This window comes from Cydia splendana, chromosome Z, assembly GCF_910591565.1.
Source record: "Cydia splendana chromosome Z, ilCydSple1.2, whole genome shotgun sequence".
Classification (NCBI taxonomy): domain Eukaryota; kingdom Metazoa; phylum Arthropoda; class Insecta; order Lepidoptera; family Tortricidae; genus Cydia; species Cydia splendana.
In genome coordinates, this window is record NC_085987.1 from 6,211,385 (window position 1) to 6,235,826 (window position 24,442).

The window sequence follows — 24,442 nt, forward strand, 5'->3', positions numbered from 1 at the left end:
AACCTTACTCTAAATATAGCACTTAAATAATATAAGAAGGTATTTCATTTTAGTAGTATATTGATAGAAATACTACCACAATGGTATATTTTTAACATTGGCAACATGTGCGAGTGAGACACCGCGACCCACCTTTGCTATCTCAAGTGGACCGTTTTCTTTAGTCTGGTAAGAACGTCTTTCTGACTCGGTGATAAGGTTAAATTTAGTATGGCAAAAAAAGTGACAGTTCACTCCATCTTATAACTTCATGAATAAGTTTTACTACTCGAAGTATCGATTACTCGTTTTATAATCGATAGCGACAGATCAAAATAGTGACCAATGTTTGACATATGTCACTGTCAATAAGACCATGCCCGTGATGCCCGAACTGAAATAAATATCGCTGAATATACGTGCGAGATAATTGTGTATATGTAATCTATTAATAGGACGGTTTTTGTTTGTTTTTCGCTTTGATGTTTCTCGCGCCGGCAGCGGTCGTATCCACACTAAAAATAATGTAACCGATGTACGAATGAACTATATTTGTGAAGCAGGTAGTCGCCAGCTAATATTTTCGGCTTTAGTACGGTGCGCTGAAATATAACGTAACATTCCTTCAACATTCACTTTCGTCGGCTTACGCTGTCGTCTAGCAAGTTTAAATATTAAGCAAATCTAATAAGTTGACAATATGAAGAATAAATTTAGGAATACAGACTCTAACATTAAGGCGGGTGATCTTCTTTTAACGGAACAGCCGTTCGCGTTCGTTTTGATGTCTAAAGAAAAGGGTATTCGCTGTGATAACTGCTTGGAAAAGTAAGTACATTCATTAATATGTACCTATTTAATAATTAGATTTATTTGTTTAACATTGGAACTTGACTTACAAGTAAATAAATTGGCTTTTGCAGTTGACCTAGCAAAAATTACAGTACAGTTAAGTGTAGCATAGGTTGTATTGAACTTCAGTGCACAAAAAATCCTTGTTTTTTTAACATCAATAATTTATTTGCTATATGTGGATCATTATCAACATAGATATTGAAATAATTAGAACAGATTGTCATGATATTCAAGTATAAATTTTAATTTGGGGGTACTTTAATTCTGAAGCATGTACCAAGTTTTTTCTTTTTCTTAATGTTTTTTTTTTGTATTTGTGATACACTATGAATAAAGCGTCTCTAAATTTTTCATTTAAAGATGATTTTACACACAATCTCAGAAGTACACCTGTTTCATTACATACTAGGTTAATCAAGTAGACACATGCTTTGGTCACTGAATGTCATGTATGGAGGTAGTTAGAAATGTTCATGTGAAGGCCTCCAAAGTAGGGTAATACTTTCTGTTATGTTACATGTGATGATCCCAGAAGTTGATGACAGCAAAAATATAATTGGTGCGTAAAAAGTTTCCAATTTGCATTGCAATTGTGTTCTGCAATTTTCTATAACTTAACTTTAACTTGTAACAATTATGATTATAATACTTTCTCTCTTAAAATGGTTGACATCAATTTTCTTATTGATTATAATATACCTAACCACTTGTACTTGTACATCTATTTATTATTTCCTTGTTGATTTATGGAAGGAAGTTAAAATATCATCACCATTAACTACATCTTTACTAAATAGAATTAAGCTATAGTTTCAATAATCATAAACTCAAAATCAGGAATACGGCGTGAACTATTCACTAATCATAGTTTTATAAAAATTTAAATTTAATTTGTTGAATTACTATACATTCTTCATCCACTATCTATAGGATAATTGGTATTCAAAGAGTTAATATCTAACTTTCCTAATAATTTAAAAGCAATGCAATGAAACAGCAATTGTTGAGATGATATTCATTCTACAGTCATGTAATTTTTTTTTCTATATTAAGTGTCCACTGAATTATATTATTTTTTTTCTCTTCCAATCCTATGAGTTTGTCTTAACATTATTTTACAAGTTGTTTATATAGCTTTTTACCAGTTAGTTTTAAAGGTCATTTTCAACACACTGGACACATTTACATCACACACAAAGATGGCTTATTAAAGATGAATAAAATATCCTACACTCACAAGAGAATGTGTAACCATTCTCAAATCAAAAGATGTACAGTCAGCAGCAGAAGTTGCTAAGCGGGCGAGATGTTCAAAATTACCATGTCACACACATGACAAGATCATTTTAAACACCTGGTCCGCTTAGCAACTTCTGCTGCTGACTGTATGTAATTTTCCATTGAGGTACGAAAATTCCATACGTTTTCGTAATTCATAGAAAGATTTTAAGGACATATGGTGAAATCGCGCTTATATTCTACAGAATAAGAAACTAACTATTCACTAAATTTTATCTCTAACTATTCACAAAAACAACAAAATAGAAATCGGCTATTATAAAAATGCTAAGGAGCCGAATTTTTTCTTATGAATGTTATTACTTATTATGAAATCATGTCAGACCAAAAATCGACTTCCTAACATTTTCATATCTGTTGAAAGATTAGCATACTAAAATTACGCAACAGTATAGTAGGACGATCTTTAATCAATTGTCATTTCGTGTTTTGCGCCCCTGGCATTGACAAAACACGGTTGTGACAAAACGTCTCGTTTCAGGGGCAAGGTGCTCAAATGCTCGGGATGCCAGTTCGTGCACTACTGCGGCCGAGCGTGCCAGAGGGATGCGTGGAACGACCACAAGGTATGGCGGGAATCCGGCCGCGGTCGTGACATAGGCCTTTCTGTACTAACAGCTACCTAAGTAACCATTAGTGGGCCTTCTCGCGTTACACTAAGGCCTAATTAACTCTGGCAACTTTACACACACTTGATTAATGATCTCATCGCCTATATCTTCCTTAGATCTTGAGATCTAGACAAAATGTATTATATAGTACAGAATGACGGTAAACGGTCACGCCAGTCTATAATCGTTTGTGACCTAGTGTCAGACCGAAACCGGATTTTATGCCGAAACCGAAACCGGAGGTTTGGTTTTGCTCTAGTTTCCGCAAAAACGGAACCATCGGTCATAACATGATTTTTACGAAACCGAAGCTTCGGTGATTCGGTCCGACACTAATAACTACATCGACGTCACAAGCGCAATACCGACCCTTCAAAAATATGCAAGGAAAAAGCTCGTGAGTAGAAATAACAAAAATTTTGAAAAAAAAGTATAGTGTACACTGTACAACATGAAATAAAAATACCTAAGTTTTCGGTTTTTAGAATTTTACTACAGAACCCAAAGAACTTTGCTGCCCTGGTATCAGTCGGAAAATCGAGTTAACCAATACAAAACCAGATCAGTGCAACATAAAAATAGCCGGGGGCATGGAAATGGCACTGAGCCATGACTACCTGGTTGAGTAACAATCTGTCTACTCTATTCACTCCACATTTTGTCTGTAGTCCTAGTATAACTTGACACCATATCTCGAACAGAGTATACGCCACCAGGGTTCTAACTTATGATGGATTGGATACTTGTGGAGTAAGAGTAAGGTGTCGTCGACGGATGACGTACGGCGCGCGATACGACGTGATAATATTAAATGAATATCGTTTTTGAATGTTATGACTATGAGTTTACGTCATTGGACTATTATTATGCTGCCAAATTAAATTGTTTTTCTTTAGTATCGTATGTGTATCATAGTGTGCCTTCAGTACAGCTTAAACGAAGGCCAACGATAGAGAACTGAGCTCCAGATTTGACGTCAATATATTATTATGTTCAGCTAAAATTAATAGTTTCAGAGAAATCGAATTTACATTAATAAGTATATACACAAAAACAAATTTCAGTCAAATCTGGTTCATTATGTAATATAGCAGATTCTGGTTTCCAGACCGTTATTTTGTAAGGGCATTTTTCTTAATACTTTTTGTACATAATAATAAAGTTTAAAAAGTTATATATCCGGACGGTTCACCAAGAATCAGTATAGGTACCTATATCCTGATCCCTAGAAGTCCGGCCGTACCGATTTAAAAAATATTTTTTTGTTAGTTGGTCCCAGTGTCATCAGGTCAGGTTTCATGTTAAGATCCTGGAAAATTCGAGAAAAGGCTTCAACTATTGGGATGTGAATGCTATTTTGAATGAAACTTAACCTAAAAATAAATTCTTTGAAAGCGACATTTGGTGAAGTTCGTCCGCTGATGAAGACCATAAAATCGTGGCTGAATTGGCATGCCGATCTTTTTTGGTTAAAAGTTATTAGCAATCTGTTAAAAACGTAGCTTTTGTCACCTAAGCCCCAAAAAAGAAATCTATTCACACCTCATTTATCAAAATTGGCTCAGAAGATTCGTGTAATTTCTGATTTCGATTTGTATATTTCCAGTGGGAATGTGCGAATCTCAAGAGAGTGGCGCCTAAAGTGGTCCCCGATGCGGCCCGGATGCTGGCGAAGATCATCAACCGGCTCTCCAGGGGCGACGGCCATTCTTATAGGTCTTTCTATTCCGCCACTGGCTTCAGGATGTGGAAGGATCTCATGTCACGTAAGTTGCATATAAATCATTTAAAACAGTTTCGTTACTTAGATACTGACAACGCACAGCCTAAACCTAGCAGGAGATCTAAGGTCCCGTTTTCTAAGGGGACCTTGCATTTTGGAGACAAAGCAAACCGCTTGGAACAGGTGTTCCTGGGGGTGACCTGAGCTGATTAAGCCCGGTTGCCAAGAGGTTCCCCCCAGTAGGTGGGCAGGGGAGGGGGGGTAAAAGTTCCTCCGGCGCGCCTTACTCTAAGCTTTATATCTGCATACATCTCGCAACTATATCAAGTTTGGTGTCTTTTTCGTGTAATTCGAGGATGAAGAATTCAGTTCTGTGACTAAATTTTCACTCACCCATACAAAAAATTCGAAAAATTCAAATATCAAAAAAAATCTTTAGATTTTTTTTACGAAAATCCTCTACAAAATGTATACTATGAGGATTTGCTCTAGAAAAAAAATACCTGGGAATAGCCCAGTTCTCCTACTATACAGAATAGTAAACTTGTCAAACATTTTTTTTCATAACTCTGTTAAAAAAAATGTTTTGTGTCACGCGGCGTACTTGCATTGTAAGAGTGGTATGCAACGTTTAGGATTTTTAAGTATGTTTAGATGATTTCTGATAAGTTGTTATTCTTCTGGTGGTAGATTACATTAATAAATTACTTCTGGACGTGATATATATACAAATATAAATTAAATATATAAATAAATATGTTGGGAAAACTTTCGCTAATAGAGTTAAGTATTATAAATGTGATAAAATTAACATAGGAGATGTTTGACAAAAAATGCGGGTTAAAATAAGATATTATATTGTTCGTAATTGCCATTACATGCCCATGGGACTGTGCATTTTAGGTTTTTATTAACGCAGTTGCACCTTCCTGCGCATTTTGTTTTGCAGCGGCAACGAATAAGCTCTAAACAAGCAGCAGCCGCCGCAGGTAGGCTTGTCCATATGGGCTCCCAATAACCTTGTTGTTTGGACCAGCCCCAGTCAGCAGGGCATGGTGGCTGTTGCTGAGGGGCTATAATCTGTCCCCAAACATAGACCAAATCGCGCCGTGCGCCAAAAACCGCCGTGTCGCCGAAATAATTTTCAACCAGGTTGACAAGGTGCAGAAAACCCTAGAGGAAAAGCAAACCGCTCTATGTGCGTTCCTTGATGTTGAAGGTGCTTTCGACAATACGCCCACAGAGACCATACTCAATGGTATGAAATCAAAGGGAGTAGACGAAACCACCAGATGGGTACATAGCATGCTCTCAAACAGAGTAGCCACTCTGACCATCAATACTATATATAGAGCATGAATTTTATACCACTAAAGGGTGCCTACAAGGAGGCGTTTTATCCCCACTATTATGGACCCTAGCAGTGGACCAACTTCTTGCAATCATGTCAGGCCAAGACTTTGATACACAAGGATATGCCGACGACCTTGTAGTCATCGTCAAAGGCCCTTGCCTCAACACAATATCCAACCTAATGCAAGGAGCTCTAAACACAATATTCAAATGGTGTAGAGAAAATGACTTGTCCATTAATCCGAGCAAGACTGTAATAGCCATTTAACCATTCACAAGGAAACGGAAGCTCGATAAACTCACAAAACCAAGACTTAATGGACAAATAATACCGTTGTCGGCAGAGGTCAAGTATCTAGGGGTCACCTTTGACCAAAAGTTAACTTGGAACCCTCACCTGAGAAACATTATACAAAAAGTGAAAATGGCCATGTGGTCATGCTGTCGAATGGCAGGAGCAAGATGGGGCTTAAGATCCAAATTGCTATGTGGTTATACACAGCGGTAGTGAGGCCAATTGTCACCTACGCCTCCGCAGTCTGGTGTAACAAAACCAGCCAAAAGACAGCAATAGACACTCTAAACAGCCTGCAACGCACGGCTTGTTTAACAGTAACAGGCGCCTACTCCTCGACACCGGGAGCGGCCCTAGATGCACTGCTGGACATCATACCACTCCACTTGCAGGTGCAAAAGGAGGCCAAGCAGTGCGTCTACAGAATATGCACGCTAAATAGGCCAAAATGGCGCTCTCAGGCATTAACCAATCTAAAGGCCTGGGTTTTTGCGAATAGAGCCCTTAGCATGCCCACTGATGACGCTCACACCGAATGTCATCTCACCAAACTGTACACAGTAGAAATACCTCCTAGAGACAAATGGATCAACAACCAAATGTACGTCGAAGAGGGAAGCCACATCTGGTATACAGATGCTTCCAAGAAAGGCAATGATGTAGGATGTGGGATCTATGGTGAGAGATCTAAGCTCAGAGCTAGCGTCAGCATGGGCACATTGGCCTCAATTTTCCAGGCAGAAGTCTTCGCCGTCAACAAATGTGCGGAGATCAACCTGGATAGAAACCTAAGACACCAGCTTATCTACATCAACTCAGACAGCCAGGCTGCTCCGCTGGCACTAGAATCCCTTGAGTCAAACTCAAAACTAGTCCAGAACTGTAAAACAAACCTAAATGCACTGGTTTACTCCCAACAAAGTTACACTTAGATGGGTACCAGGGCACTCCGATATTAACGGAAACGAAGAAGCGGACGAACTTACTAGAAAGGGCGCAGACACACCCCTGGTCGGCCCAGAACCCTTCTGTGGAAGCACAAAACGAGATGCATATTCTCTGCTCAGCAACTTAGAAAAAACGAGAGCAATCGATTGGTGGAAGTTCGTTAAAGGACAAGAACACTCGAAAGCTCTGATCAAAGGGTTCAGCAGCAAAACTGCTAAGGAGCTTTTAAGACTCAAAAGGCACAAAACCTGCGCGGTGACCAGAATACTGACTGGACACTGCAAGTTGAACAAACATATATGTTTCAAATTGGCAAGAAACAAGATGCGACATGCAGGTTCTGTCAGGAGTCAGAGGAGACTGCAATGCAGATTATCTGTTCTTGTGGACTACTAATGTCAAAAAGAAGTACCTACCTAGGGCGACACGTAGTGCAACCCTATGAGGTACAAAACATTACGGCCCAAAGAATCTGGAACTTTCTGGATGCAACGGGCATTAGTAATGAACTTAAAGGGCCGTCACAATAGATCAATGCTGGTCAATGCGACACTCAAAGGCCCACAACACCACAATAATAATAATAATGTCCCGCGGGAGCAGCTTTTGGCGAGCTGACGGTGAGTGACGACACCGCGGACCCCTATTCCAGAGGGCCCTGTCATCTGGCCCTCGCCTCTGTGCTTGCCTTGATTGGCCGGCCAGAATGGAGTCACAAGAGCGGGACCTATGCTCCAGGTTGGAAGTGTAAAATGTCATAACGCCGGCGGCCTGCTTAACGGATTACCAGGATCTGGCTACCGCAGACTCACCTCTCGACAACCTCACAGCCACTCCAAAGCTGCCCTGTTGTCGCACTGTGCGTGCGGCCATTGCGGGGCCCACTCAATGAGTTGGCGAGTCACCACCTGTCATTTACAATTTTGAGACTGATTGTCACGGCAGGTGTCCGCTAGTCTTTCCCATAGCCCATTATCCAGTCCATCCAACTTTCAAATCTATAGCCCATGACCTTAGTTCCCATCGCAGCACAAAAGTGCTGCACTGTAATAGTCTTTGCACCTGGCGGGGACCATCTCCGGATGTATCACATTGTGCGTTCGGGGATAGTATCCACCACATGTATCCCTTGCTTTTAGATTAACGTGCCTTAAAGGGCATCTGCGCTGTTGGCTTCGTCCCCACGTACGCCTCCCAAAGGTCCAGGACCCCATAGTCCCGAGATATGGAAAAGACATGCAAATAATAATGTTAATTTTATCACATTTATAATACTTAACTCTGTTGGCGAAAGTTTTCCCAACATCTTTATTTATATATTTAATTTATATTTGTATATATATCACTTCGAGAAGTAATTTATTAATGTAATCTACAACCAGAAGAATAACAACTTATCAGAAATCATCTAAACATACTTAAAAATCCTAAACGCTGCATACCGCTCTTACAATGCAGGTACGCCGCGCGACACAAAACATTTTTTTTAACAGAGTTATGAAAAAAAATGTTTGACAAGTTTACTATTCTGTATAGTAGGATAACTGGGCTATTCACAGGTATTTTTTTTGTAGAGCAAATCCTCATAGTTTAAATTTTTTAGAGGATTTACGAAAAAAAAAATTTAAAGTTTTTTTTTGAATTTTGAATTTCTCGATTTTTTTGTATGGGTGAGTGAAAATTTAGTCACAGAACTGAATTCTTCATCCTCGAATTACACGAAAAAGACACCAAACTTGATATAGTTGCGAGATGTATGCAGATATAAAGCTTAGAGTAAGGCGCGCCGGAGGAACTTTTACCCCCCCTCCCCTGCCCACCTGCTGGGGGGAACCTCTTGGCAACCGGGCTTAATCAGCTCAGATCACCCCCAGGAACACCTGTTCCAAGCGGTTTGCTTTGTCTCCAAAATGCAAGGTGGTGGACCTTAGATCTCCTGCTAAACCGTATTAAAGCAGTCCTGGACGCGAAGATCGTCTACCGGGTCGCCAGGGGCGACGGCCATTCTTATTGTTCTATTCTTCCACTGGCTTCAGGATGTGGAAGGATCTTATGTCGCGTAAGTCTCATATAAAACAGTTTCCGTCACGTAGGTACTGACAACGCACAGCCTAAACCGTACTACCGTATGTACCTTATCACTGTGCAAAAAAAATCGTGTCCTAGAACAGAAAAGTGGCACTTTGATCCCTCCTAGCAGGGTAGAAATGTGGCACTTTGATCCCTCCTAGTAGCCCAAAAAGGCAAAACCCTATTTCGAATAGGTGATGTGAAAAAATATGTTCTGTTCCAGATTATTCCGACCTGAAAGCCGATAAGAAACGGATGGATCACTTTTCGTCACTATGCGTTGTGCTGTTCGAGTTTCTGAAGGACATATCCCTTCCTAACACCGTTGAACTTATGGGCATATACGGCAGAGTAAGTTACAGTGTCTATTTAATAACTTTTTCGAAATTAGAAGCTTTTCCTACTCCTATTTTGTCAAAAAAAATTAAATTTTGATGTCAAAATGATGTCATTTTGTTATCATTCGCCCGTGCGTCTCTCTCGCGGAGTAGAAGCGAAACGCACGCGCAAATTATATCATTTTGATATCAATATTGGCCGACAAGGCCTCTATCCAATTATCTTTGTTAATGTTACTGACTGTACATTTATTGAAAACTATGTGAGGTATGCTATAAAGAGTATTGTATGGTATTGTCCGCAGATGGTAATAAACAGCTTCACCATCCTGGACACCGACATGAACTCGATAGGCACGGGCGTGTATCTGGCGTCGTCTATAGTGGACCATAGTTGCAACCCTAACGCGGTGGCCACTTTCGACGGCAAAACTATTAACCTGCGAGCGCTCACCGACTTACCGTGTTTGGACTGGGACCAGGTAATACAGGATACCATTTTGTATAATATATGTCCTTGCTATACATATAATAGTTACATATTTGCTGTGACTTATTTTTAAAAGTGTTTTTCCATAAAAATACACGTTAAGATTGTTTACCCTTTTTCTAATGCTAAAAAATCAGAAAGTCTTGCCAAGGACGGCTTCAGCCGACAGCTTCGCCAATGCAATAGGGACTTACGCGGGACTCCGTAAAGTTCAATTTCGCTTAAATAATCGCGATCGCCCGGCATCCGGGGCACGGCATATTACTTCGCCGTCTGGCGTTCAAAAGTTTAATTTACTTTTGATAATTTTCAACCTAAGCTCTTATTTTCAGATCCGCATTTCGTACATCGACCTAATGTATACACCGTACGAGCGACAAACGGACCTACTGGAGAACTATTACTTCCTTTGCCAGTGTGAGAGGTGCTTGGGTAAATAGCTTTATATGTGCTGTGTTTTTTTTTTTTTTTTTTGAGATATGGCAGCCTCGTGATGTGCTATGTTACGCTGTATGACACTACTGTACTGTGACAATCAATATGAAAGTCGTTAGAGACCTCATACTATTGTCACTGTGACAAAGTACAAAATGCTTCGTTCATAAGCTCGCCAATTTTCTATGAAAAATACTTACCCCCCTATTTCATAAAACTTTACGGGCCTGATTTAGTTAAATTATGTTTTATCCCTTCCTTGCAAATACATTGGTTAAAGTGACAGATAAGGACAAACGATTATTAGCTAATTGACGTTTGAAGCGCGTTTATGAATAAGGGGGTTAGAATGCAGCATGTTATTGTTTGCTTGTTTTGTATTTCCTTACAAATACTTTTAATTTTATGTAAATTTAATTTATTTATTTTATATGAAGAACAGTTATTTTATATAAGTAGGTAGTTTATTTATTTATATGTAACCGATGGTTTCACTGAACAAGTTTTAACTTAGAATGCTAAATAATTAAAAAAAAACTGTCATTGTATGTACTTGTCCATGCTATTAGCCGACAATTCGTATAGGTACTAGGTACTTATTGCAAATATGCCTACAATTATAATCTAGTATATTATCTAGATTAAAAATCAGTTTAGAGGGTTGAACATATCATGTAAAACACCTTGTATATATGCCCTGTACTTGTAGCATAGCTTTCAACGTGACCTTGCCTTCAGGCTGCCTTTCCACTGAGGTGGAGCTGAGCGTAGATGAGAGACATCTCTTCTCCACTTCGCTGGATTAAACAAATGATATTGGTTCCCCGCACGTCTCCCTCATCTCCGCTCATCTCCGTCTCAGTTGAAAGTCAGCTTAAATAATGTGTAGAGGTAGAGGTAAACCATTTTTAAACTGCACGTCTTTATAACGGTCGCCTCACGGCCAAAAGTATGCACTTATGTTTGAGATGCCTCATAAGATCAGTACATAACTGATCTGTCTGTCTGTGGTCTGACTTAGGACGTATCAGTTGTGCAAGTTGCGAAAACTTTCCAAATAATAAGAGATAATCTGAGAAATTTCTGGAAAATTTTACTGCTAATAACGGATATTTCCATCATGCAAGTCGTAAATGACGTTTCCTGAATTAAAGTGTATTTAAATTTTTCAAAAAGTATTACCATGTGATTATTTTTGAGACTAAGTATAAATTTTCACTACAGATGTAGTGCGTAATTGTTTTCCATCGTATTTTTTCAGAAAGGTCATATTTGTCATATCAGTCAAACTCAGTACCTTTTGCGCTTAGACTTACTGAAATAGCAAGACACGTTCGTGCGTTTCCGTGAAACTACAAAGGAAAACAATTATGTACTACATCTGTACATTACATACATACTACAATTATAATTTTCCTTCCAGACGAAACCCAAGTGCGTACGGTGCACGCGGCTAAATGCCTAAACACAGAGTGCAAGAACACAGTGAACATTCCGTGGAAGGACTGCCCTTTAGTGAGGAAGGCTGACAGTAAACACGTGAACGGGGACAGTGTGAACGGGGACAGTGTGAACGGAGACAGTGACGGGGATACTGTGAACGGAGACAGTAACGGGGATACTGTGAACGGTGAAAATAGGGTGGAAGAGTTGCCTGATGTTATAAGGTAAGTTGAAGTGTTATTTATAGAGATGCAACGGATAGTGTTTGGCCGGATACCGGATGTTCGGCCTGACCATCGGCCGAATATTCGGTATCCGGCCGCCTAATATTCGGCCGGCGGAACTATACCTACTTTTCGGTTCTTCAGGTGCGCATTGTGTAGATTTTGACCTGTTTCGTTGTGAACGTTCGCGCGGACTTATTTCTAGGTACGAAAGGTGGAAGTGAGTGGAATGTACCTCTAAATTGTTTTAACATAATAAACGAGTAGGTACTATTATGATCGTGACTGTTTCTTAAATCCAATTTGTTTACTCTTCCAAAGTTACTATCCGGTATCCGGCCGGATAGTAGGTCACTATCCGGTATCCGACCGGATGTTAAAATAACGGTCGGATAGGCCGGATACCGGATAGTAAACGAATATCCGGTGCATCTCTAGTTATTTATTTGTTTCATATGCCGACAAAAAAAATCTACGGAAGTAATTTACAGTAAAAATTACCTTAATTTTTTTTTCAAGGTGTGACGAATGTGGGACCAAATACACGGATAAGCACGTGGAGGACTTCCAACGGGCTATGGACATAACTGAAGAACATCTGAAGGTCATGAAGGACGCTTCAGTGGCTTGTATCCTTTGCGAAAATCTTATTTTATATACTTTAGCTTCTGCCTGCGTCTTCATCAGCGTTGGATGATGATGGTGATTCACAAAGGCTATCCTATGTCTTTACTCGGGCCTCACTATCTCCGTACCAAATGTTATCTCAATCAGCTGCGGTCTAAGCGTTAAGAGCCTTAGGGGTTTCCTCCCATAAGTCGACGCGGAATCGGCAAAATCCGACAGGAAAATCCTTTATATCTGCGCAATAAGAGCGAAAACGTCGACGTTCGGCTCGGCTCGCATCGGCCGGCGCCTGCCCAACTAACAATTTGAGGCAAAATTTAGGTTTATCCCAACTCACAATTTGAGGCAAAATTTAGGTTTATACGACCAAATTTTATGGTCGTATAAACGTCGTAAGTATATACGTTTATACGACGCGATTTGGGCGCAGCTTATTCGACTTAAAGTCGTAAAAATGTTGAGTATTGGTCGTGATAATACCTATTTAGTTGCATAGTCGTCGTATATGCGTCGCCGATTCGACACTTCGTCGTATAAATAGTAACTACTACGACGCTTATTCGACTTAAGGAAGAGTAGTGGTGATAAATACGATATTTATACGACTTTAAGTTGAGTTATCGTCGCTCAAAGGTCGTATAAATAGCTTATTTCTCAACGCAAGTTCCGCGTCGCCTTGTGTCAAAAATGACACCATATTAACAGCAAGTGGTATGAATTTGTATCTTTGAAAGAAGGTATATATAAGTAGTCATTTTTTTTAAGTTGGTGGTTTATGAAATAGGAGACAAAAGTGTATATAATATCTGTAAACTACTGCGCAGTTAAATTTACTGATGATTGCTATATAAGTTTATAACTAATTGTTGATGCGCTTTTAAAATTCTTACTTATTTAATTATTTTGATTAACAAATTATTAAGCAGATGCCTTATGCGACAGTTATACAACTTGAGGTTCTATAATCTATACATTTGAATTGGAATGGTCGCCATAGCTTTTAAAAAGTTGTATAAAAGTTTATGTTACCACATCTATTCGACTGTTGGTTAAATAGCGGTAGTATAATAGCACTTTTGCTACTTAAATACGGATAGCGGTCGCCAAAATAACAGTTAGTCGACTGTCCTATAAAGAACACTTTTACGACATGTAAGAAACTAATAGTAGTTTAAAAGTCGCATAATGGACCACAAAATTGTCGTGACTACGACATTATTACGACCATAATAATGAGGACCTCTATGCGACCAACTGTCGTGTAAGAAAGTTTTATAGGACTCGTCGTGATACCTACTATACGACTGTCGTATAAAATGGTAGAATAAACGTTTATTCGACCTTGCTATACGACAATAAGTTTACCGACTATTAGTTGTATAAAATGGTAGAATAAACGTTTATTCGACCTTGCTATACGACTATAAGTTTCACCGACTATTTAGTTGTATAAAATGGTAGAATAAACATTTATTCGACCTTGGTACACGACAATAAGTTTATCCGACTATTTAGTTGCATAATGCACCATTAGTCAAAATGACGACTGTTATGCTACCTTTATAGTACTTCGAGTCGTATAGCTACTTGTTATACGACTAAATTGTTTGTTGGGTGTGGACGCGTCGACGACTTATTCGTTCTTATTGCGCGGACATAAAACTCTTTCCTATCGGATTTTGCCGAATGCGCGTCGATATATCTGGGGAGACCCTTAAGAGGTAACATACAGACAGAGTTACTTTCGCATGTATAACATTAGTAGGGATCTTATTGTTATCGGGGGCTCTTGCGGATGGATACACTTACACCATAGGGATACATTAGTAGAGATTGTAAGTTGTACGACAAACATCTTTATTAGCCAACTTTCTAAAATTATACGAGTATTTGCTATTCAAACTTCAAACTTCAACATTTATTCAGCAAATAGGCCACAAGGGCACTTTTACACGTCAACATTGAATTTACATACAAGCAAAAATAATAACAATACATCAACAATTTTATAAAATACAACTGCAACTACCAATTCAAACTAACGTATTACAATGACTTAGAGATGTATATGGTCTCTTAATGTCGAATTACATAAAAAACTATAATAATAATAAAATAAAATAAAAAATAATACAGATACAAAAACACAAAAAAAAATCTATAATATTTAGAGGTGTAAATGTCTCTAGGTGTCAGAACTATAAGATTATATAGTTTATCAAATTATCCTTAGAGATGTATAGGGTCTCCAAGAGTCAAAATCCTGTATAATTAACACATTCATCAGAGAAAAGAAACATGCGAGAGCAGAGCCTCTACCATCAGTTTTAACATTGACATAACGCTCACGTCTACGTAATTTACTTTCTGTACATCTCGCTTCCACTATTGCTCGCATATGCGAGTACGAGCGAGATGCATAGAAAGTAAGTTACGTAAACGTGAGCGTTATGTCAATGTCAAAACTGGTGGTAGCCGTTGTCCAGCGTGGAGGTAATGGCGGCCAAATAAAAGCAGGGAATATACTACATTAGGTTTAATGTTAAGCAGAAGGCTGATTGGAAAAAGTGATTTTATATAAATCTAAGTCGGTCCTTATATAGCTACGTACAGCGCCACACTACTGATTAGTTATGAACTATTACATCTACTGACATACCTAAACTAAGTTGTTGAGTAATTATGCTAGTACATAAGAGTTTCGGTAGATGTCACCTTATTTACATATTATGGAACTGTGGTGCTGTCTACTGGTGATTTATGTCTAATATCTAAGAAGTTTGAGAGCCCTAACCTAGATGGCGTAGGCAAGTAGGTATTATATTGGCTAATGCCTATTTATCTATTCCCTGTTAAGATAGGTCTTAACATTTTGCCACCCCTTGAAATAGTTAATGTTTTATGAGTAACATTAGGTATTTCAAGAATAGGCCTTATATATATATATATATTTACCTATTAGTAAGGATGGGCAGAGTTTTTTGTTATGAGCTATAGTTAGGTAATTACTTATATTTAAATTAGAGCTGTGCCCATTCTTATAAATGAAACAACGTTAGGACATGTTTTTTATTTTAAATAGGGAGTAGGTATTCTTATTATGTAATTATATACTAGGTAAGTAAGGTATAGGTACTTAATCATACTTATTACTTAATTATAATTATTTAAACAATAACATTAGGTTCGTAGGTATTAACTACTTATATAACTTGGCCCGAAGTAGGTAAAGGACAAATGTTATTGAATGCGCGTTGGATGTCTCCTCTGGCGGTTCGGATGATGGCTACCCTGGTGATGCCATCCCGGCCCGGCTGCGTCGCGACGATCTTGCCCAGCCTCCACCGGCAGGGTGGCAGGCGCTCTTCTCGCACCAGGACGACGGTGCCGACTGCGAGGCTTGGGCCGCGCGCGCTCCTCCACTTCGTGCGCTCCTGCAGCGTTCCGATGTAGTCACGTGACCAGCGCCGCCAGAAGTCCTGGGTGATTTGTTGCAAAAGTTGATAGTGAGTTAATCGGTTTTTTGGTACATTGTTATAATCTTCATCAGGAAGTGAATTTGGTGCTTTTCCAATTAAAAAGTGAGCTGGCGTGAGGACAGGATAGTCAGGATTTGAAGTAGGTAAGGGACACAATGGCCTAGAATTGACTATCGATTCTACCTGATTTAGGATAGTTACAAATTGTTCATAAGTTAACAGAGATAACCCTAACACTCTTTTTAAATGATATTTGGTAAGTTTTATACTAGATTCCCATAGTGACCCCATATGAGGTGTATAGACAGGAATAAAACTCCATTTTATGCCCTCGTCTGCGCAATGAGATGCTAGTTCGCTCGAGCTGTCCTGTAGATATTTTTGCAAATCTTTCAGTTCGTTACTAGCCCCATGAAAAGTTGTTGAATTGTCACTCACCAACTCCTTCGGTTTACCTCTCCTGGCGATGAACCGTCGCAGTGCCGCCAGGAAGTTGGCTGACTCGAGCCCTGTAATTAATTCGAGATGAATTGCCTTTGTTGCAAAACAAATAAATACTGCAATATAGCACTTATAGACCTTGTAACCACGTCCTGTCCTATCTCTAATGTTATAAGGTCCTCCATAATCGATACCCGTGATAGCAAAGGGGGGGGATGGGTTAACCCTCGAGGGGGGTAAGTCTCCCATTATAGGGTTAGTAGTCTTTGGATTTGCTCTAAAACACGGAACGCATTTATTTACAATTTTTGAAGCTAACATTCTACCTTTAGTTGGCCAGATGCGCTCGCGAATAGTTGATAGTAATAACTGAGGGCCAGCGTGCAGAGTACGTATGTGTGCGTTTTCCATCAGTATTTTGGTAAACGTGTGTTCGTGACTTAGTATTAAAGGGTGCTTTTTTTCATATGCATAATGCGAAAGACCGATTCGTCCGCCTACGCGAATGAGTCCGTCCTTCATGAATGGGTGTAAAGATAATATTTTGGATTTGTTAAGAACCGGTTTGTTATTTTGCAACAATTTATATTCGTGTGGAAATGATTCCATTTGTGAATGTCTGATTAATGTGTGATCCGATTTTTTTAATTCTTCTACGGACAATGGTCCTGATAGTTTTTTATTTGGATTAATTGTTCGTGTTTTATTTTTTGTGTTATATATAAATCGAAGTATGTATGCTAATACATGAATAAGTGTTTTATCACTAGACCACCTGTGAAAAAGGTATTGTATCGTGTCGTTAGATTCTGTGTTAATAGCCAAGGTGAGTGTTATGTCTACGTCGCTCTCGGCCTCGGGTATGTGATCCAGTGACTTAGAATCGTGGGTTGGCCATGTGTCAGAACTCTGGCTTAACCACACGGGCCCGGACCACCATAACTGGTTGGTTTCCAGCTTGCCTGGTGCTACCCCTCGGGACAAAAGGTCGGCGGGGTTCTCCTCCGAGCGGACCCAGGACCAGTCTTGCTTGTTTGTAAGTGATAATATTTTTGTGACTCTGTTACTAACAAAACAAGTTAATTTAATGTTACTATTTTTAATCCAACACAAAGTTATTTTTGAATCTGACCACAGGTTGATTCCGGAAAGGTCACATTTTAATGCTCGTTTTACTTTGTCTACATGTGTTGCGAGAAGTAAACTGGAACAAAGTTCCAAATTTGGAACAGTTTGGGATTTAATTGGTGTGATTTTTGATTTTGAATAAAGTAGGTGAACTTGGACGTTTCCTACCCTATCGCTCGATCGTATATAAATGGCAGCGCCATAGGCTTTAATACTGCTGTCACAAAATCCATGAATTTGTATCGTTACATAATTAGGTATGACTGTACATCTCGAAATTTTTAATTGGTTTAATAAAAACAAGTCTCGATAGAATGTGTTCCATTCTTGGATCAAGTCTTGTGTTAATTCGGTATCCCAATCTAATTGAGCCTTAAATAATTTTTGGATAAATATTTTGGCTACTACAATGACTGGTCCTGTCAGGCCTAGGGGGTCAAAAATGGACGAAATTACCCCTAGTACCTTTCTTTTGGTGATTGGGTGTGAAATTTGGTTTTCTTTAATGGTATACATAAGCTCATCTGAGTCACTAGACCACGCTAAACCCAGGACCTTATGTGTTTTATCTCCAAATTCGGTGGTAGATGTGTTTTGGTGTGTATGTGTTTCGCTCACCCGTTTTATGATGGCTTCGGAGTTGGACTTCCATTTCCGCAGCGTGAAGTTGGCTCCTCGCAGGATCTCGTTCACCTGTGATGCAGTTTCGGCTACCTGATTCTCGTCGTCACCGCCGGCGATAAAATCGTCCATGTAGAACTGGTTCGCTATGGCCTCTGCAGCTGCTGGAAATGTGTGTTGGTTCTCGTTTGACAATTGTAACAAACATCTGGTTGCAATATGTGGTGCTGACTTTAAGCCGAAACTTAATGTAGTCAGCATATAAATTTGGAGTCGTTGGTGAGTATTTTCACGCCAAAATATGCATTGTAGGTATTGTTGATTTGGTTTTAAATAAATACATCTGTACATTTTTTGTATGTCAGCGTTAATAACATATTGGTACTTTCGGAACCGTAGAAGTATATTTATAAGTTCGTCCTGTATTATTGAGCCTTTGTATTGGATATCATTCAATGAAACGCCGTTATCGGTCCTGCATGAGCAGTCAAAAACAATACGAATCGGGGTAGAGGGGGAGTCGCGAAAAATAGCCTGGTGGGGTAGAAAATTACATGGGCCATCATAATTATCTCGTAATTTAATCATATGGCCAGCTTGTTCGAACTCGCGCATGAAATTCACATATTTATCTTTAAATTCGGGGTTCCGCTCGAACTTAGTCTCTAACGTTTTGAACCTCCGGTATGCTATGTGCCTAGATTGACCTAGCTTGGTAGGTGGCTGCTTTAATGGAAGTTCAATTTCAAAATTACCTTCAGAGTTGTGAGTGTGGGTTTTCATAAATATATCCTCACATTGTTTTTCATCATAAGGTAAATTTGGTGCGGAACCCTCCTCTATTTCCCAAAACTTTTTTAATTGGGTTTCAACTGTAATTTTACATTGAATAGCAGAATCGGATTTTTTATGTACGGGACCCGTAACTAACCACCCCAGGCGTGAGCGTCTCAGAACCGGTAATCCAGGCCCGAGCGAGTATTTGCCGGTGAGAAGTAAATCGAAAAATATTTCGCCACCGATCAGCAAATCTACAGCTTGAGCTAAGTTAAATTCGTCATCTGCTAATTTATAACGCGGCGGAATGTGCCAACGTTGCACGTTTGGTATTTCAATATTGGTTGTACAAACAGTAGGCGAAATAAAACAGGACAAATTAGTCGTAAAGGTTCCGTCTAAGGAATGCAATGTTATGTCACACGATTCTAGGACAGTAGACACTTTTTCATTGAAACCTATGACATTTAAGGCATGTTGTTGTTTAGGTAATTGTAACTTTTTTACCGCGTTTTGGGTAATAAAGTTTTCTTGCGAGCCATTGTCTAAAAATGCCTTCATTTTATGCACATTGTTATGCTTATCCCTAACAAGCACTTGGGCTGTTGTGAGGAAAACTGACCTATTTCGAGTATTGTTTGCTTGTTTTCCGATCAGGGTGTTATTAGACAAGGCGGTCTCGATTTGACTAGAACTCGGTTGTTCGTCGGTTAATGTTGAGATTGGTAATCGCGTTGGTGCGGGGTTACTACCTATATGAGTGTTGGTATTTGGTTTGTGTAGTAACGTATGATGCTTGCCCTTGCATACTCGACATGTACTGGCCCTGCAGTTTGTTAAGACATGCGTCGCGGACAAACAATTAAAGCATAATCGTAATTTATTCACGGCTCGGATTCGCGCGATCACGTTTAATGCACTAAACTTTGGACACTGGTTAATGTAATGCGTACTCGAACAATATGGACACTGGTTAGGTTTAAATTGTTTGGAGGTTACCTTAATAGGTTCGGACGTGGTTACCATGGCCTTCTTGGAAGTGCTGGGTGCGTCCGATGGTACTGCTGGGCTGGTCGCTTCCAGCCGGTCAGCTCGGTTCTTTAGGAAGGTTTTGAAGTCCTGCAACGAAGGCAATTTTCTCAAATCAACACTATTTTCCCACTTAGATTGCAGTCGACTGTCTAACTTTTTAACTAGTAAGTGAATAATTGCGAGATCCCAATTTTCGGTAGGTACATTTAATGAACGCAAGGATCTCAAATGTTTGGAAATATTATCGCACAGACCTCTAAGACCTGAAGGAGTTGACGGTACGGGTTCCACATCGAACAAGGCTCGCATGTGGTTGGAAACTAAACGTTTAGGATTATTATAACGTTCACAAAGCATCTGCCACGCGAGCGTGTACCCTTCCTCGGAGAAATCGAGCGAACTAATTACCTCAAGTGCGCCGTCTCGTAAACAACTGCGTAGGTATTTATATTTTACAATAGGTGCCAGGCTAGCTTGATTGACTAGGGCATCAAATGTGTCTCGGAACTGCAGCCACTGTGTTAGGTCTCCATCGAAGCTAGGGAGGCTAATTTCGGGATACTTTATCGACTCACCGAGGGGCTGTTGCTGTGGAGCTTGCGGACTATGGTCATTTGGTATTGATTCGTTATCTATTTTCGCCAGCAGCTTGCCCTTAGCGCTGAGTCGGTAAAATGTGTTCTCGAAAGACTCACGTTCGGCCTCTTGGGCCTCAATGTCGCCTTCCTCGCTGCACAGTGTCTCGATCCGGTCCTGTATCTCAGAGAAATCATTGTATAACTTTGGTAATTGATCTATTCTTAAACTTATGTCTACAATTATTTCGGCCGTCAATGCACTTGAGTCGATTTTTTCTATAAATTTCTTAAATACAGTTAGTTTTCGCTTATAGACACCTCGTTTATTTTTTAACTGCCTAATTTCTAACTCTTCTAGGGTTCTTTTGGAAATTTCTGTTTCGTTAGCCATGATTAAGAACGATTACAATTTACAATTGGTAGGGTGATTAAACGATTACAGTTGAATTTGGTAGGGAAATTTGGTAAATAGGTTAGGAATTGCCAGCTCACTTGCCTTCTCGGTTGAAGCTCGTGCGCGTGGTGATTGCCCTCGCTTGGGCACTCCTTCTGCCTCTGGTGTGGTACCACCCACGTGGTCCCTTTGGTAGTTGCGGTCGTCGTTCCCTGCGCGGGCTGCGGTGCCACGCACGTGGTCCCGCTTTGGTGGCTCGGTCGGCGCCTTCGCTCAGGCTGCTCGATCGAGAGGTGTGGTCGCCTCCTAGTCACCTCTCCAGCTTCTTCAGGTCGGCGGAGCCCCACGCGGTTGCAACCTACGTGGTAACGTTGCTCTCCCGGCCTAAATCAGGATACGCGGCGATTCCTCGATGTACTGGGTTGCAAATGCTACTAAATTTACCAGCGATTCGCTGTATAGTACTTGAATTAACCGCGATTTAAACTAGGGGTCACCATTATGTCCAGCGTGGAGGTAATGGCGGCCAAATAAAAGCAGGGAATATACTACATTAGGTTTAATGTTAAGCAGAAGGCTGATTGGAAAAAGTGATTTTATATAAATCTAAGTCGGTCCTTATATAGCTACGTACAGCGCCACACTACTGATTAGTTATGAACTATTACATCTACTGACATACCTAAACTAAGTTGTTGAGTAATTATGCTAGTACATAAGAGTTTCGGTAGATGTCACCTTATTTACATATTATGGAACTGTGGTGCTGTCTACTGGTGATTTATGTCTAATATCTAAGAAGTTTGAGAGCCCTAACCTAGATGGCGTAGGCAAGTAGGTATTATATTGGCTAATGCCTATTTATCTATTCCCTGTTAAGATAGGTCTTAACAGCCGTACAGAATGAGGCGTCTCACTGTAATTAAACTCAAAAATAAAGTTACTAGGTATAATAGCTCGTGTTAGCTTAAACAGACCAGTCTCCACAAACAGCACCCGTTCACGAGTATGACGCGTATTCGTTCCCATAACTCTTATCCAGACGTGGACATATGCCAGTACTGCCTGTCGCGGCAAGGCGCGCTGCACCCGCTGAACGTGCTGCGCGCGCAGACGCTCGACCACGCGTTCGACGCGCTCGTGCTCGTGCGCCTGTGGGAGCGCGCGCAGGACATCGCCGAGCTGCTGCTGCCGTGCTTCCGGTATGTGTATAGTCAGGGCCGTCTTAAACTACACTGGGGCCCTTGGCCACATAAGAATTTTGGGGTCCCTTTCGCAAAGTAAAGAAAGCGAATTAAACTAACATTTTTCTACTATGACCTTCTATTTATTATGTGTAATCAAATATACTGTTACTGTCTGTCCTTCGGGGCCCCCTGAGGATGGGGGCCCTGGGCAAGGGCCCCGTGTGCCCTTATAGTAAAGACGGTACTGTGTATAGTCTATTTTACTTGTGGTGAGTCATGTAATTTCTGTAGTATAATTACTGCTACATTCGCTTTCATACAAAAGCGCCGACATACATTAGGATTTCTGCAGGAAAAATTATGCAGCTCACCACCAGGCGTGGCCCACTCCGCGATTTCGTCGCGTCGCGTCGCTACAAGTAGGTGCCTACATGCGGCCCACGCCAAATTTGGTGTCTAGCAGTAGTAGTTGCCGCGCACCACTACGGAATGGACGCCTGCTCGCGCTTGCTCCACCTAGCGATCATATCTGTCGTAATAAACGCGTTTTGTTAGAAAGTGAACCTTCTGTACCTACCTATTACTATTATTTATTCTGTATCACAACTCACAAAATTACGCTCGTCTGGCTTCAACCTAAAAGTAGTTACATAAATATAATACTCGTCACAACTTTTTAAACTACATTAAATCAGTCATCTCACATTTCCTTACAGATTTTACTACGGCGAACGACACCCCCTCCTAGGAATCCTTCACCTCAAGTACGGTAAGATTCTCCTATACAAGATGTGGATACCAAAAGCGTTAGAACACTTCAAGAACGCTGAGAAAATACTAAAGATAACCCACGGCGATAAGCACCCGCTGTATAGAGAACAACTGATGCCTATTATGAGACAGGCCATGGTGGAATCGAGCTACGGAAATTAAATTAATTAATAATGGTGTTTCATTTGAGTTTCATACAGTATTTTTTGATATGATCACAAACCACGACGTAGGTATTAGTGCTATAAAACGATTCTGAAAGATTGTTTAAATTAGTCTTGCAATATTTAGGCCTAAATGGGTACAAACTTTTGCAATGTAAATAACGCAACAATTTTTGTCCTAATGTAATATTGAGGCGAATCAGGAGGTATTCTGAGCAATTGACAATAAAATTACACAAACGTACATAGTTCAATTAGATCTTTTCGAATTTTGAAAAACTAACGCAGTAGAATCACCCATCACAATTAATGAATCGGTTATGTAGCTTAATTTCTAAAATCAAATTTCCTAAGTACGAAATTCCTAAAGACAGAACATCGAAAATCAAAATGTTTAGTGTACGAAATTCCTAAAGATGCATGTCCTAATACACTTTTGATCGAACGATCTCATTTATATAATCAGTATTCCTTTGTACAAAATGCCTAAGGACAATACTTTGAAAGTCAATATGTCTAGTGCTCAAAATAGCTACGTTCAAAAAGCCTAATGACAATATATTGAAAATCAAAATTTCCGAGAACATTTCCTTCTTACCCTGAGTTGACGGAGCCCCGCTACGCGGGGCTGTTATTTCTGGGCGGTTTGCCTTTCGGGCATCTGAAGCTACCTAACGGACCTAACCTACCTACCTATTGATTTAGTTTAGTGTGACGTCCGTGAAAACAGTACACTTTGGGGGGAAAAGCGTAGGTAGGTTAGGTTCGTTACGTAGCTTCAGATGCCCGAAGGGCAAACCGCCCAGAAATAGGGGCTCCGTCTAGTTAAGTTGTAAAGGAAATGTTTTTTTTAAAGAAAGTTTCGTACGTTACGCTCTTTAAGCTAGGTCAGCTAAACGTAGGACAAATGTCGTTAGAAATTTCGCAATTTATACATTTTAAACTTTGGTCAACTGGACGTAGGAAAAAAGGTCGTTAGTATTTTCGTGCACTAGCAGTATTGTACTTTAGACATTTGAAAAATAGGTTGATTAACCGTACAGTAGGGCATGCGTCATTAGGAATTTCGTAGGTACATTAGACATTTTGATTTTCGATGTTCTAAGCTGTCTTTAGGAATTTCGTACTTAGGAAATTTGATTTTAGAAATTATGCTACATATATAACCAATGAATCACAT

At 39.9% G+C, this 24,442-nt stretch overlaps 2 protein-coding genes across 7 annotated transcripts; one reads left to right on the plus strand and one right to left on the minus strand.

Moving 5' to 3' along the window:
* The first annotated feature begins 353 nt into the window (after nt 1-353).
* On the plus strand, nt 354-23,360 carry LOC134804280 (histone-lysine N-methyltransferase SMYD3). Its single transcript, XM_063777275.1, has 10 exons — nt 354-807; nt 2,615-2,699; nt 4,351-4,510; nt 9,357-9,484; nt 9,777-9,953; nt 10,294-10,393; nt 11,820-12,063; nt 12,583-12,692; nt 22,183-22,342; nt 23,044-23,360. The coding sequence occupies exons 1-10, from the start codon at nt 680-682 to the stop codon at nt 23,258-23,260; spliced, it is 1,509 nt and encodes a 502-aa protein (XP_063633345.1). The 5' UTR covers nt 354-679; the 3' UTR covers nt 23,261-23,360.
* LOC134804282 (uncharacterized) lies at nt 15,868-22,081 on the minus strand. Of its 6 annotated transcripts, none has more exons than XM_063777279.1 (4): nt 20,423-21,651; nt 20,160-20,255; nt 16,608-16,678; nt 15,868-16,169 (listed from the first exon to the last, which is right to left on the minus strand). In XM_063777279.1, the coding sequence occupies exons 1-4, from the start codon at nt 20,459-20,461 to the stop codon at nt 15,977-15,979; spliced, it is 399 nt and encodes a 132-aa protein (XP_063633349.1). In that variant the 5' UTR covers nt 20,462-21,651; the 3' UTR covers nt 15,868-15,976. The 6 variants fall into 6 exon arrangements, 4 of the variants coding, with proteins under 4 accessions (XP_063633349.1, XP_063633348.1, XP_063633347.1 ...); XM_063777278.1 differs by having other exon boundaries at nt 20,136-20,255; nt 20,423-21,650; XR_010146101.1 differs by having other exon boundaries at nt 15,868-16,678; nt 18,357-20,255; nt 20,423-21,666.
* Nucleotides 23,361-24,442: the final 1,082 nt, after the last annotated feature.

Coding starts and splice junctions, on each gene's coding strand:
- LOC134804280 (XM_063777275.1), top strand. CDS start 680: ATGAAGAATAAATTTAGGAATACAGACTCTAACATTAAGGCGGGTGAT. Junction 4,511..9,356: donor GTGGAAGGATCTCATGTCAC/GTAAGTTGCATA, acceptor GTTCTGTTCCAG/ATTATTCCGACCTGAAAGCC. Junction 10,394..11,819: donor CCAGTGTGAGAGGTGCTTGG/GTAAATAGCTTT, acceptor TTTTCCTTCCAG/ACGAAACCCAAGTGCGTACG.
- LOC134804282 (XM_063777276.1), bottom strand. CDS start 21,137: ATGGCTAACGAAACAGAAATTTCCAAAAGAACCCTAGAAGAGTTAGAA. Junction 16,679..20,422: donor AACTCCTTCAGGTCTTAGAG/GTCTGTGCGATA, acceptor AATTAATTACAG/GGCTCGAGTCAGCCAACTTC.